Here is a 13,752-nt window from a genome sequence, read left to right as displayed (position 1 = left end):
CGGTTTTTGATTTTGAAGAAGTGTAACCCAATCTGAACCAAAATAAGTTTGGTTTGGTTTGGTTTTTCTCTTTTTGATTTGGGTTTTTTCGGTTCGGTTAATCGGTTAATTCAATAATTAGAAACATAACAAAATTATATTTTCAATTTGAAAATAATATATATATAGATAGATAGATAGATAGATAGATAGATAGATGTCCAAACATAAAAAATAAACTAAACCATAATGAAAATAACTAAAAAGGGACAAAAGTGGTTACTCTACTTAATGCCAAACACACACACACTCACACACACACACACACACACACACACACACACACATATATATATATACATATATATATATATATATATATATATATATTACTCTTATTTAGAAATGACAGTTAGAAGGACTAATACAACATCAAATAGATGTACCAAAGGTAATACAAGTTGTACTATATTGGGGCCCACCTCATTAAACAAGTACTACTCCCCACTCATATCACAAAGACACATGTACTATGTAGGGAGTTAGGAAGGACCAACAAGGACAAATCTGTAATTTTCCTAAGCTTACCTCACTCATATCACAAAGACACATGTACTATTTATAACACATAGATGTTTTTTTATATTATTTATGGATTGATCCATTTTCCCCTTACAGTCTTATAATTTCAAAACCGTTAAATTCTTCTTAATTTTCGAGTAAATATCTCAAAAGGTCATCCAATTTTGAGAAATTATATTGTAAAATTATTCAACTTTATTTTATACTTCTTATTTATATTACTCCTTATTAGAAGTGAGGTTTTAGAGGACGAACACGGCACTACAAAGTTGTACACAAAGCATTTCAAATTGGACTATAAAATTCATTGTCGCTCATTAATTGTACACGTGTCTTTCTACATATACAACAACCCATATGAATAATTACTTTTCTGACTTTTTTTCCTCAGTTTCTCTCTCTCTATATTCGTTTTTTCCCTTTTTTTCTACTTTCCATTCTCCCTTTTTACTCTCTTTAGTTTATCTTTGATCTTAAATTTTTCATAGATCTTTAAAATATTTTGAATTATTAATTATTATGAATTATAATATTTTGGTTTTTACGTAGTTTACAAATATATAAATTTCATTTTTAAAAAATTGAAGATACCATACGCAAATTTATGATCAAACTTAAACTATTTGATTCTCGAGAAATAAAAAGTGTCACATAAAATGGGACAAACGAAGGATAACTCTCAGTTAAATTTATTTCACTTCTTATTTTCCATTTTTAACATAATTTTTCAAGTTGGATTTCTAGGAATTCTACTGTAGACCCATTTAAATTTTACCTTTTTGTTTTAAACTAGAAAATTTGGTCGCACTTCGCGCGATCATTAAAATTAAATATTCTTGATTAATTTTATATTTACTCTGTTGTTTAATAGTAATATTATTGTTTGTTTTAATACTATGAAGATTGTGAAAAAAATAAAGCTTTTCAAAATTTACATCTATTAAATGAGGAAGAATATGTTTTTTATCAAATAAGTTAAAATATATTTGCTAATAACAAATTCTTCCATTGCATGAAGTTGATCCTTTATTATATAATATATATTTCGGTGTACCATTCTCCTTAAATGTCTAAGAAATATCTCGTAATGTGAAATAACACTGTAATATTTTCTCTATCCCTAATTACTTGTCCACTTTTAATTTGACACATTTATTAAGAAATCAATTAATCACATAGTGAGTTTATCATTTTACCCCTATTATTATGAAGTAGATGAAAAGTTCTGCAATTTTCAAAGTAATTAGTCATTTAATTGAGGGTATATTAGGTAAAAAAAAAATTGTTCTTTCTTGATTTGTCAAAATGGACAAGTAATTAGGGACAACTATAAAAGGAAAAGTTAACAAGTAATTAGAGACAGAGGGAGTACTAAACAAATGCATCAGCAAATGAAATTTATATTAAAAATATATTGAATATTGACGTAATGATACCTTAATAGAATTTCCTATCTATTTTTTTGAAAAAAAAAACTTCACCCTTTCAATTTTGTTATATCTTCTTATTTAGTAGAAGAATCATCATTTATTATATTCTACTCTACCTTAATTTGTATCATCAGAGTTTTAAGAATAAACATTAAATTTTAAATCGAAATAAAAAATCATTGAAAAATGACAGAAAAAATAATAATAGTATATGAAAATTAAAATAAGGTTCAAGAAAGCCTTTTCAAGATAATTTTTTGAAATATATTGATAACAATTAAAATGAAGCTGTTATTTTATCTTTAAAATTAAGTTTGATTGGATTGAATTTGTAGAATGAGAAAAAATATTAAACTAATAACTTTTTAATGTTATTAAATGCATTTGCTTTTTAATTGAGTAGTAGATTAAAAGTTTTGAATTAGGATATTAAAATAATATCTTACTCTATCCTTAATTATTATGGTATTGCAAGCATTTATTTTCCTTAAATGGTGATTCATTTTCTATTTACAGTTATATCCAATTAATTTCTAATGTATTGAATGCGGTTATGGGATATTGAAATAATATCTTTATCTTTCCTGAATCATAATAAAATTATAATTTAACATTTATTTTTCTGAAATGATAATTTTCTTTTAATTCTTAGAACATATTGTTTACTATATTGAATGTAATTATAATAAAACATATTGTATTTAGTATGATAAAAGAACTCAAAAAATTGAAAAATTAGATAAATAGTAATCTTAGCTTCTAAGAAATGTCACATCATCATTTACATATCCAACTTTATATATATATAATATATATATATATATAAAGAAAAAATCAATGATTTAACAAAATTATATAAATAACATTAATGATGAGATGAAGATTAAGAAAAAACGTCAAATAAAGTAGTACTATTAATGATGATAAAAGTTAAATAAATCATTTTTTCTATTATTTAAATTTTTAACATAAAATTTCCAATCTTTTAAAATTAAAAATAAATGTTAAAAATAAAAATAAAAATCGAGGCAATAATTATTTTAAAGAAAAATATAACCAAAATTGTCAGAAAAATTGATAAGAATAAATACGTATCTATTAGTAAGAATGGTGTCACTACATTTTCTATTTTAACTTTATTGTTACATATGGATAGAAACTTTTAGAAGAAGAAATGATCCAAAAATTTAAAATTAATGATTCCTTAAATGGTGATTCATTTTCCATTTATAGCTTTTCAATTAATTTTTAATGTATTAAATATGGTTATGGATATTAGAATAATATTTTTATCTTTCCTTAATCATAATAAATTATATTTTAACCTTTGTTTTTGTGAAATGATAATTTTCTTTTCATTCGTACAACATATTGATTAATATATTGAATGTAATTATAATAAAACATGTTGTATTTAGTATGACAAAAGAATTCAAAAATTTTAAAAATTAAATAAATAGTAATCCTAAGTTCTAAGAAATGTCACAAAAAAAATAAAAAAATAAAAAAAAATAATATATATATATATATATCTAAGAAAATGATATAAATTACATTAATGATGAAATGAAGATTAATGAAAGAAGTAAAAGAAATTAATAATAATATTGATGATGATAGGAGTTAAATAAATCATTTTTTATATTTTATAAATTTTCAATATAAATTTTTCAGTCTTTTAAAATTAGAAAATGCTAAAAAAATAAAACTAAAACTAAAAACCGAGGCAACAATTATTTTAAGGAAAAAATAACAAAAAATGTCAGAAACATTGATAAGAATAAATAAATATCTATTGCTAAGAAGGTGTCACCCCACATTTTCTATTTTTGCTTTATTGTTACATATAGATAGAAACTTTAAGATGAAGAATGATCCAAAAATTTTAAAAATGACAAATCAATTATGTAAAAATACATGTGTAATTCTTATAAAGTTATAATAACTAATTTCTTCAAATAAAGAAAAAAAATTAAGAAAGAAAATAATATAAATAACACTAATTATGAGATTGGTAGCATTGATGAGGAAAGTTACTAAATATCATCATCTTTTTAAATTCTTTTATAAGAAAATATATATAAACTTTAATTAAAGATAACTAAGAAAAAAAACTTTAATTAAAGATACAAAAAATCAAGGCAAAATAAAAGAAGAAAGAATTTAGAAGAATAATGAGGTTGAAAGAAATAATATCTAATTTTCTCTCTTTTCAAATCACAAAATAAATTTTTGCTTGTTCTCCTCCTAATTTGATACGAATTCCATAAATAGAATGATTTTTTCTCCAAATAATTTTTCTTACCCTTTGAAACACTAATCTGTCTTCTTATAAATTTCTCAACCACAATGAATTTTCTCTCCTTGTAGGAGGAATAAACATTTTTTCAAAAAGTCTTTTTATTTTGAAGAGAAACTTTTGTTACATGATTTCTTTCTTTACATCAATGTCTTCACAAGAATTATGACATATTATCTCTTTCTCTTTTGTTAAAAAAGTTACATGACCTAGAAATTTGATGGACATCTTAGCGACATAAGTTGCTACCATATATTCATCATCATTGTCAGAAGAAGAAGAGCCAAAGTGAAGAAATTTGTTCTTATTTCTTACAAATGCTCAACTATTTTTTTTATTTTATAGGCTAAATAATTATAAACAGTTATGAAAAATGAATAGTTTTTATCTTTTCATCTTCCATTTCCATTTACTTAAATCTTTATTAGTGTAATGGATGTTATAAAGGGCATAATTAATTGGGTATGACATAAGTACTTTCATTTTTTTTTTACAATACAAATAAAAAATACAAAACAAAGATAAAATGTCAAAAAAAGGAGAAAAAAGATGAATAGAAATGTTGGCCATAGAGAGGTGCCACATCAGATTGTCTATATTCAGCTTTATATATATATATATATATATATATATATATATATATATATATATATATATATATATATATATAGGTTCATGCCCTTAGATGTTATTTTATTACTTTAGCTTGCATCGACATTTTTGTAAATCTAATATCTACTTTGGAACATTTTATAATGTGGCATAGGCAGACAATTGAGATCATAAATTTTAATTTATTATATACTAATATCAATATCATAAAGATATATATATATATCATTTAAAAAAAATATAAAAAGTATTATAAATTGTAATAATTAACCGCTTTATTTTTTTAAAATCATATAACTAATTTGATTTACACTCCAAAATTCATAGGTGTCACATAATTAAGACATTAATTCTTTATTACTTAATATATGCAATTATATCAATGACACATAAATTGAAATAAAAAAAATACATATTTTATTTGAAAATGAAGTAATAGTACTATAAGGTATAATAATTAACAACTTAACATATTTTAAAATTTTAGTTGGCTCTCCAAATTTCATATGTGTCATGTAATTGAGACAGAGAGAAACATATATTGGTTTAAATAAATAAAAATATTATAAATTATAATAATTAACAACTTAAAATTTATAAAAAAAATCCTTTAAAAAAATTTAGTTGGCTCTCCAAATTCAATCGGTATTACAATAATTAAAACATAGAAATTAACATAGATTGGACTCGTGCTGACATTTATGTTTTCATTTTTAAAATTTTTTCTTTTATACTTTATATAAATAAATTTTTTATGTAAAAAGTATTATAAATCATAATAATTAATAGCTTAAAATATTTGAAAACATATAAAAAGTTTTTGTTAACTTTCAAAATTTCATCTATACCACATAAATTGGAGAAATATAGATATATAGATATTTTAAGTTGCTAATTATTGTGAGTTATAGTACGTTTTATGTAATTTTCATATATATTACTCGCTTTGTCCTGATTTATGTGATACAAATGAAATTTCAAAAGTCAATGAGTTTTTTATAAGTTTCTTTTTATATTAACTTGTTAATTAATGTGATTTATAATATATTTACGTAAAACATACTCTAAATAAAAATAATTAACAACTTAACTAAAAAATTGATTAACTTCAAATTTCATATGTACCACATAAATTGAAACAGAAACAGTAACATATCTGTCCCATATCTAGTATATATAATATAATTCAGTTTTTTCGGTTTTCTTTTTTCTAAATCCGAAACCAAACCAAAAATCCAAACAAAGTAAATTATAAATCCAAAACCAAACCAAAAATCCAAAAAACCAATCCAAATTAGAATTCGGTTTGATTTTTCGGTTTAATCCAAATAGTGCACACCCCTATTTTCAGATAAAAGAATATCAGATAGTATCATTCAAATAAATACAAGATTTTTAATAAGGAGATTCAGTATTTTAAAGTAATTAAAATTGTGATTTTCTTAATAGACGATGTTCATAAAAAATTACAAATAAAGTTAACGTTTATTTAATCAAATTACAATTATCAAAACTCAAACCGTCTAAAGCTTACTTAAGTTAAAATTGATTGTATTAGTGTCAACAAAATAATTGATGCCAAAGTCTCCATTTCTAATTTTTTTTATTTCATTTCCCCCCTCCCAAGTTGATGCATCATTGGACTAGAAATGACATTACTAACAAATTGTAAAACTGTGTTTAAATTACATTAGTAGTTCTTATCCTACTAGTACTATATAATCCTACAATTTTAATTTAATCGGATACAAAATTTAAGAGATTAAAAAAGATTTTTAAATTTTATATTGTTAAACAAATATTAAAATTTAAAAGTTATCAAATTAGAACAAATTAATCATAAAGATCAAGGAGTATCATCCGATGGTATCAACAAAAGTCTTTCACTCGAATTGTATATTTAAAGTTTGTAATTTTGAATTCAAATTTTCAACTTTAATTCGACAAATATGATCTTGATTATAAAGCGTGGAATCATCACTATGAGTCTGACCCATTGAATCGGTTCAACATAACCCATTATTTATTAAGATTGAGATTAAGTTGGTGTTTGGTCATGTGATATGAAATTGCAATATGAAATTATGAGATGAAATCACCTTTAGTTATGCGATTTAACAGTGATCTCATCTCATGAGATGAAATTTCACATTCTTCAAAAGTCATGATTTGAAAATTTTAAATCATGATTTGGGATTTTTCAAATACAAATATTGACATACAAGTTTATATTTTGTAAAAACAACTCCACATTTATATGTATTAACCATTTATTTCATACGTAAACAAAATTTATAATTCATATCACTACTTTTTAAACCATTTACATATCATATAATGATTATTCTCACTAACATGGAATTTATTATTACTTCAAATCAATTTCTACATTACTATTTATATATACTAAATTCATTATTTTTATCAAACTTATTTACCAACCAAATTGACCAACAAATGGTTCAAAGTAACAATGTTAGTTTGTCTTCTTAATCATATGAACGAGAAATGCAAGTTCAACGTGAGAAAATTGTATGTACTATGTGAGAGGACTGTATTAAAGACTAGTACACCATAATTTATATATGTTTAATTTTTTTTATTGAATTAAAGTTTGATCATTAAATATTGTATTTTTTAAGAATATCTTTGTGATAGTGTATTATGGGATTTTATAAACTTTTGTTTATTTGATAAGATTGTATAAAGAATTGAGACAATTTTAATAGTTTTACAATATATGGGGTTTTTATGTTTATGAAAAAATATATAACAAAAAAAATCCAAATCACATGTTCAAACAAAACTTCAACTTCATCTCATGATTTCATATCATAATTTTAAATCATAACTTCATATCGCATGACCAAGCGGGCCCTAAGATATTAGAACTCATCGACTTGTGATGCTTGATCGACGGTGGACTGGGCGGGCCCTTAGGTCAATTGAAAATATAAAAAGAAATTAGAAAATTACAATTAATAAACTTAAACTCAAAAATTTACTTAGCCTGACATATTACAAACCACAAACACTAATCCCAGGATAAGTTATTCTGGGGTTAGCTATCCTGTAATAACTTTTTCCATCACTATAATATAAATGGTGGGATAAGTTATCCCAAACATGACAACCAAACAATATAAAATTTTTTTATCCCATCATTATTTCTTTATCCCATCACTATTATTTTTAATCACTCAAACCAAACGAGCCTAAGGTATTAAAATTTAAACACAATGTGGTATAAAATTATAAATTAAATAAATAACCAAATCTTAAATTCCCTTAAAAGATAAAAAGGAAAAAAGAGCCGTTCTTTCCTCTTTTTCACTCTATTCTCTAATTATTTTTTGTTGAAATAATTTAATTGTGAATATGAGATTTGATTAACAACCTTATGCAACATTTTCTTGTAATATATATGTTTTTGCATTTTTAGGTTAAACTTATACTTTAAAACTTTTTTATATAAACTAAAAATAAGAAGCGGTGGGTCCAATCATCCTAGCCGTTGACCCACGGCTGGCAAAGTTGGCGATTTCAAAGCTCTTTGAAATGGTGGGTAGACTGACCCAACTTAACCCATCAAATTTTGAATTCCGAATGAATTGGATGAAGCTTGAACGCCCATATAAACAATGCTACTATTAATATATAAGATTCAGATGGAAAATTATGCAACACAACTGCGATAACCCTTATATTTACTTGAAACAAATGACATTTCAAAAAATAATTATAATATATATTACGAAAGTTTGGATTTAGTAACAAATACACTCAATATGAGTATCTACTTGTTTTAATCCTGAAATGTGAGTGCATTTCATAAATATAGTAGCATACAAATAATTTTTGATGGAATAATTTCTAGTGGAATTAATTTCATAAAATAAAGTGTCATATAATAATATAGATATAGTGTATTTCGCCTAAGCAAGAGTACAATATATTCTACTATATTTATAAAATAAATTGTTACTGCATTTTATAAATACACAAATTATCGCTATATTGGATAATTAGGGGGAAAAATTATTGCAATTTACCCTTTTTATATAAGCCTAGGGGGTTGTTTGGTAAGATGCATTAGAATTTAGAATAAATAATATGTGTGTTAGTTTTGTGTTGGGATTGTTTGGTAGAGTGTATAAAAGTAGTATCAAATATGTAGTATTAGTAACATTAACATTAGTAATGTTGATATTAGTTATATTTACATATGTTCTGGTGAGATTAATTTTTATGCATTGTTTGATTTGATGCATTAAGAATAATATACATTGCATAATTTTTGAAGAAAAAATTTGTTACAGAATTGCCTTCCACAAATACAATGGAAAGAACTTGGGAAAGATTTTGAGGGGGAAATGCATTATTAACCATGTTAATAAATGCATTAAATTTTTTTTCATGGCAAATATCTTGATTTTTCGTGTAATAGTTATACATAACGTATCACCAAATAGAGTGTACTGCTAATACAATACATGTTATTTTCAATACACCAAATAAATATTGCATAAAAAAAGGACAAATTATGCAAAATGTCAACCCATAAGTTTCACTTAATATATTTTTAGCCCAGTTTAATTTTTTTACCTAAAATGACCATTCGACCGTAACATTTTCCAAAAAAGGGGCCAACAACTCTTTATTTTGCGTCTTTTTTATTCTTCTTCATTCGTCTTGTTGTTCTTCTTTTTCGTCTTCTTCTTCTTTTTCGTTGTTTCTCCTTCTTCTTTAATTTAAAATTTGATGTACCTCAAACGTAAATCGTCTATAGCGAATTATATATGAAACATTGAGAGGATTTAATATCTATGATTTGTGACTGTTTAAAAGTGGTTTTGAGTTGGTTAGAATCGAAGAGTCAATGTATATTTCTTTATAGTTAGACCATAAATTCAACTTTTTGAGTATATCATACTCCCTCCGTCCCTATTTACTTGTCCATATTTCCTTTTTTAGTTGTCCCTATTTAGTTGTCCATTTTGACAAATCAAGAAAGGACAACAAATTTTTTCCTATTATACCCTTATTTACACTTCTTGAAAATTGTAAAAGTATATGTTGTTTCCCTCCAATTTATTTCACTTGAATTCAAATAAGTGGTTGTAATTTTGAAGTGAAAAGTTGTCATAAGGGTAAAATTGTAACTTCACTGTGCTAATCATTGTTGCCTTAATCTGTATGCCATTTCTAAAGTGGACAACTAAAAAGGGACGGAGGGAGTAATATATAGTCAGTGTATAACTCATAAATATATAGCTATATTGTATAATTTATGTATACTTTTTATGAATTTTGACTATATGTTATAAACGAATTACTGTCTATCTCCACAAAATAATCTCAACAAAATAATACACGTGTAACTAATACTCCAAAAGTTTTACCAAACAACCCCTTTAACGGTCCACCACTGTGCTTGACGCGTGGCTTGGTGTGGGCTTTCTCTTTCTTGCGGGCCCCAAATAACTTATAGTAACTTTTTTGGGCCGCCTACTGTATTGTGGGCCTATTTTCACGTGGGCTTTGTTGACGTGGCAATCCAAAACAAATGCCTTAAAATAATCATTCGTAATCTCCATTCAACCAATCATCTCTCTCTTCCCACGTGGGACTTATAAAATAACGTAAAATATTACTATATCTTTTTTTTATATATATAAAATAATAAAAAAACAAATTTCCATCTTTGTTTTTCTCTATAAAGTCTTCGATCCAAATGCAAATTAATTAGTTGTAATTTTTTTTTTAAATTGAAATCTATAGTCTTTTCTTCTTCTTCTTCTTTCTTCTAGTGTTTAGTTTCTTCTAATATTCATAAAATTTAGCAAAAATAAGTGGTTATTTTGATTGGAATTCTTTGAAGTATATACAATGGGTGATTCTTCAGCTCAATACATCCACTTGGTAAGTATAGTATATGGGTTATATCTTCTTCTTATTTTAGTATTTCTTTTTATTTCTTTAGTTTCTTTTAGACGTTTCTATTGAAAACAACATTTCTGCCTCAATATAGAAAGGTAAAGTTTGTGTATATATCAGCTTTTTCAGAGTTTATTGGTAAAACTATGTTGTTGTTGTTATTGTTGTTCCTTCTTGGATTTGGTACGATCAGATATTGATTGTCAAGATAAAGTTAGAATTTTAAATTTATGATTTGTCTCAATGATCTACAACAATAACATATTCTCTCAATAATTTTGGAAAAGTTAATTTAGTGAGTTTTAAATAAGTTATTTATATATTATATAATACTTTTAATGTAAATATAAAAGTTAACTTATTGAGTATTAAATAAATTATTTACCTATTTTCCATAATATTTTTTAAATGTAAATATAGAGTTGGAACCTTTGTAATTGAGTTTTTCCTAGTTCTAACTTTCGCCTCTATTGATGACATCAAGTTATTATGAGGAAATTAATATTGGATAAATGAAATGATCACGTTACTAGAGTTTAACTTACACATTTGACAGAATCTAATAATTTTATTTAAAATTTTGTATTTATCTTTAAAAGTTTATTTAGTAATTAATATATATATATATATATTCAAATTATTTCATTTTAAAATTTTTTATAAGTGAATTAAAATTCTAGCTCGATCTCTGTGCAGGTGCATCACTTAATTGAAGAGTGTTTATTGTTCAACATGAGCAGAGAGGAATGCATGGAAGCACTTTCCAAACATGCAAATATTCAGCCAGTTATCACATCCACAGGTTTTTTTTTTTTTTTAAAATAATAATTAATTTTAGATATTGAATTTACATTGATAATGTGAATTTATATATAGCCGATTCTAACTTATTATTTCTTTTGTCCAATATGTAGTAGCCAGACTCACATCTTGAGTAATTATTTTGTTTTCTTTTGTTGTTGTTTTCTCGATGGTTTTACTAAGAATCTTTAATGACTAAAACCGACCAAAAAAAAAAATTTAACTTGGAAAGGGTAATTTTAGTTGCTTCTATTTTTTTCGTTTGTATTTTTATTATTTAATTATAAATGGATTAGTTGTTATGCAGTTGCCTGTTTGACCAAATTTTGAAAGGCGAAGGTATATATTTTTCAAAAAGAATTTTATTTTTATGTAATTTAATATTTAACGTATATTTTGAAAATATTGGCAAATACAAATTACTAATATAAGAATTTTTTCAAATGATTTAACAGAACAAATTTACATTTCTACTACAGTAATTTAAATCTTTTAAGTCCAATAAATCTTTCAAATACTGATTTTACATCATTTTCAAAAATAACATCAAGTTGAAAAGGATACAGCTAATTGAAATATTTCATTGTCTTATTTAACATTTAAAAAAAACGTGAAAATATTGACTTTGGAGGAGCAAATAGTTGAGTGAACCAACGAGATCTAGAGTGAAATAAATAAGATCTTTTTTTCCTTATTAACTAAAAAGTCTCGAATTTAAGATTTGAGTATGATATTTTTTTTTTTTAGATATTAAGGAGCGTTTTTCTTTTAAATGAGTAAATCACATGAATTTGAATTACTCAGACTACAATATGAATCGATATGAAAACAACAAAACATGCATGCGCATGTATCATGCCTAAAATATGGATAGTGTCATAGAGATATAATTGTTAATTCAAGTTTTTATTTATATTTGTAAGTTAATTTTTATTTGTATGGATTGAAACATTCTCTGCTCACTTTTTCCTATTATATATCGATATTAATAAGTGTTTTTTACTTGTATACACTATCATTTTTAATTATATAATTCTATCAAGAAAAAGTGAATTCTATTTAACCTGTGACTTTAATATTGGATCTATGTGCCACCACATTATAAAGGCCGTCCCACCAAACCCATGATATTTTTTTAATTATAAAGAAACTATATATAGGAGGAGGGAGAGGGATAACGGGGAGAGAATTATAAGACGGAGAATAAAAACATGTTATTTTTTCATACATTGGGAAAAACATTAGTGTTAATTAGAAAAGGATTGTATATATATTATTCTTAGAGTCGAACCTCCTTAATTTGTTGTGGAATTAATTATCAAATGATCATTATATTAGTGAAAATTGTGAAATAACACTCATCAACACGCAGAAGAATGTAATTTACACACATAAAAGGAATTTACTCCATAATTTTCCTTAATTGACTGACCGTTTGAACAATCAACTCGTCTCTGTATGGTTTTCTTAATTATTTGTTGTTTGATTATTGTATTAGTTTCTTTTCAATAAATTAATTAGAACATGTTTATTTAACTAATTAAATGTTATTTATATATAACAGTGTGGAAGGAGTTGGAGAAGGAGAACAAAGAGTTTTTTGAGTCATACAAGAAAAAAAACAAGGATGAAGAATCAACAACAACCAACAATAATAATAATATAGAATCCAAAGTGGAGATAACAAGACAAAGAATCCACAAGATGCTCTTGGATTCCTCTCTCTCTAAAGACAAACCATAGCACTAATTAATTATTAATTAGCTCATGTTTTTTTTAATCTTATTGTGTTCAAAGTAATAAATTAGAAAATAGATGTAGTAGAAATAATTGACATGTTATTTGTGTGTTGTTAAGAAATTTAATCGATCTACTCATTATTAATTGACACATTATTTGCGCGATCTTATGAAATTCAATCGATCTTGTTTGTAATAAATTTTAAAGTGATAAAAAATAAATTGTAATCACAAATAAAATTTGAAAAAATAAAATTTTATTGATCAAGATTGTAAGCACAATATTTTAATTTTTAAACTTTTTACTCTTTAGATAGTAAAATAACGTATCACGAGTGAAAATTTAAAATAATGACAATTCAATAAAATTTGT

At 24.4% G+C, this 13,752-nt stretch overlaps 1 protein-coding gene across 1 annotated transcript; it reads left to right on the top strand.

Moving 5' to 3' along the window:
* The first annotated feature begins 10,626 nt into the window (after positions 1–10,626).
* Positions 10,627–13,520, top strand: LOC125807043 (uncharacterized). Its single transcript, XM_049486799.1, has 3 exons — positions 10,627–10,824; positions 11,536–11,641; positions 13,205–13,520. The coding sequence occupies exons 1-3, from the start codon at positions 10,792–10,794 to the stop codon at positions 13,381–13,383; spliced, it is 318 nt and encodes a 105-aa protein (XP_049342756.1). The 5' UTR covers positions 10,627–10,791; the 3' UTR covers positions 13,384–13,520.
* The last annotated feature ends 232 nt before the right edge of the window (positions 13,521–13,752 follow it).

The sequence above is a fragment of the Solanum verrucosum genome, unplaced genomic scaffold (assembly GCF_900185275.1).
Source record: "Solanum verrucosum unplaced genomic scaffold, falcon-dt-bn FXZP01000196.1, whole genome shotgun sequence".
In the NCBI taxonomy this organism is placed as follows: domain Eukaryota; kingdom Viridiplantae; phylum Streptophyta; class Magnoliopsida; order Solanales; family Solanaceae; genus Solanum; species Solanum verrucosum.
This window is presented reverse-complemented; position numbering and strand designations above follow the sequence as displayed.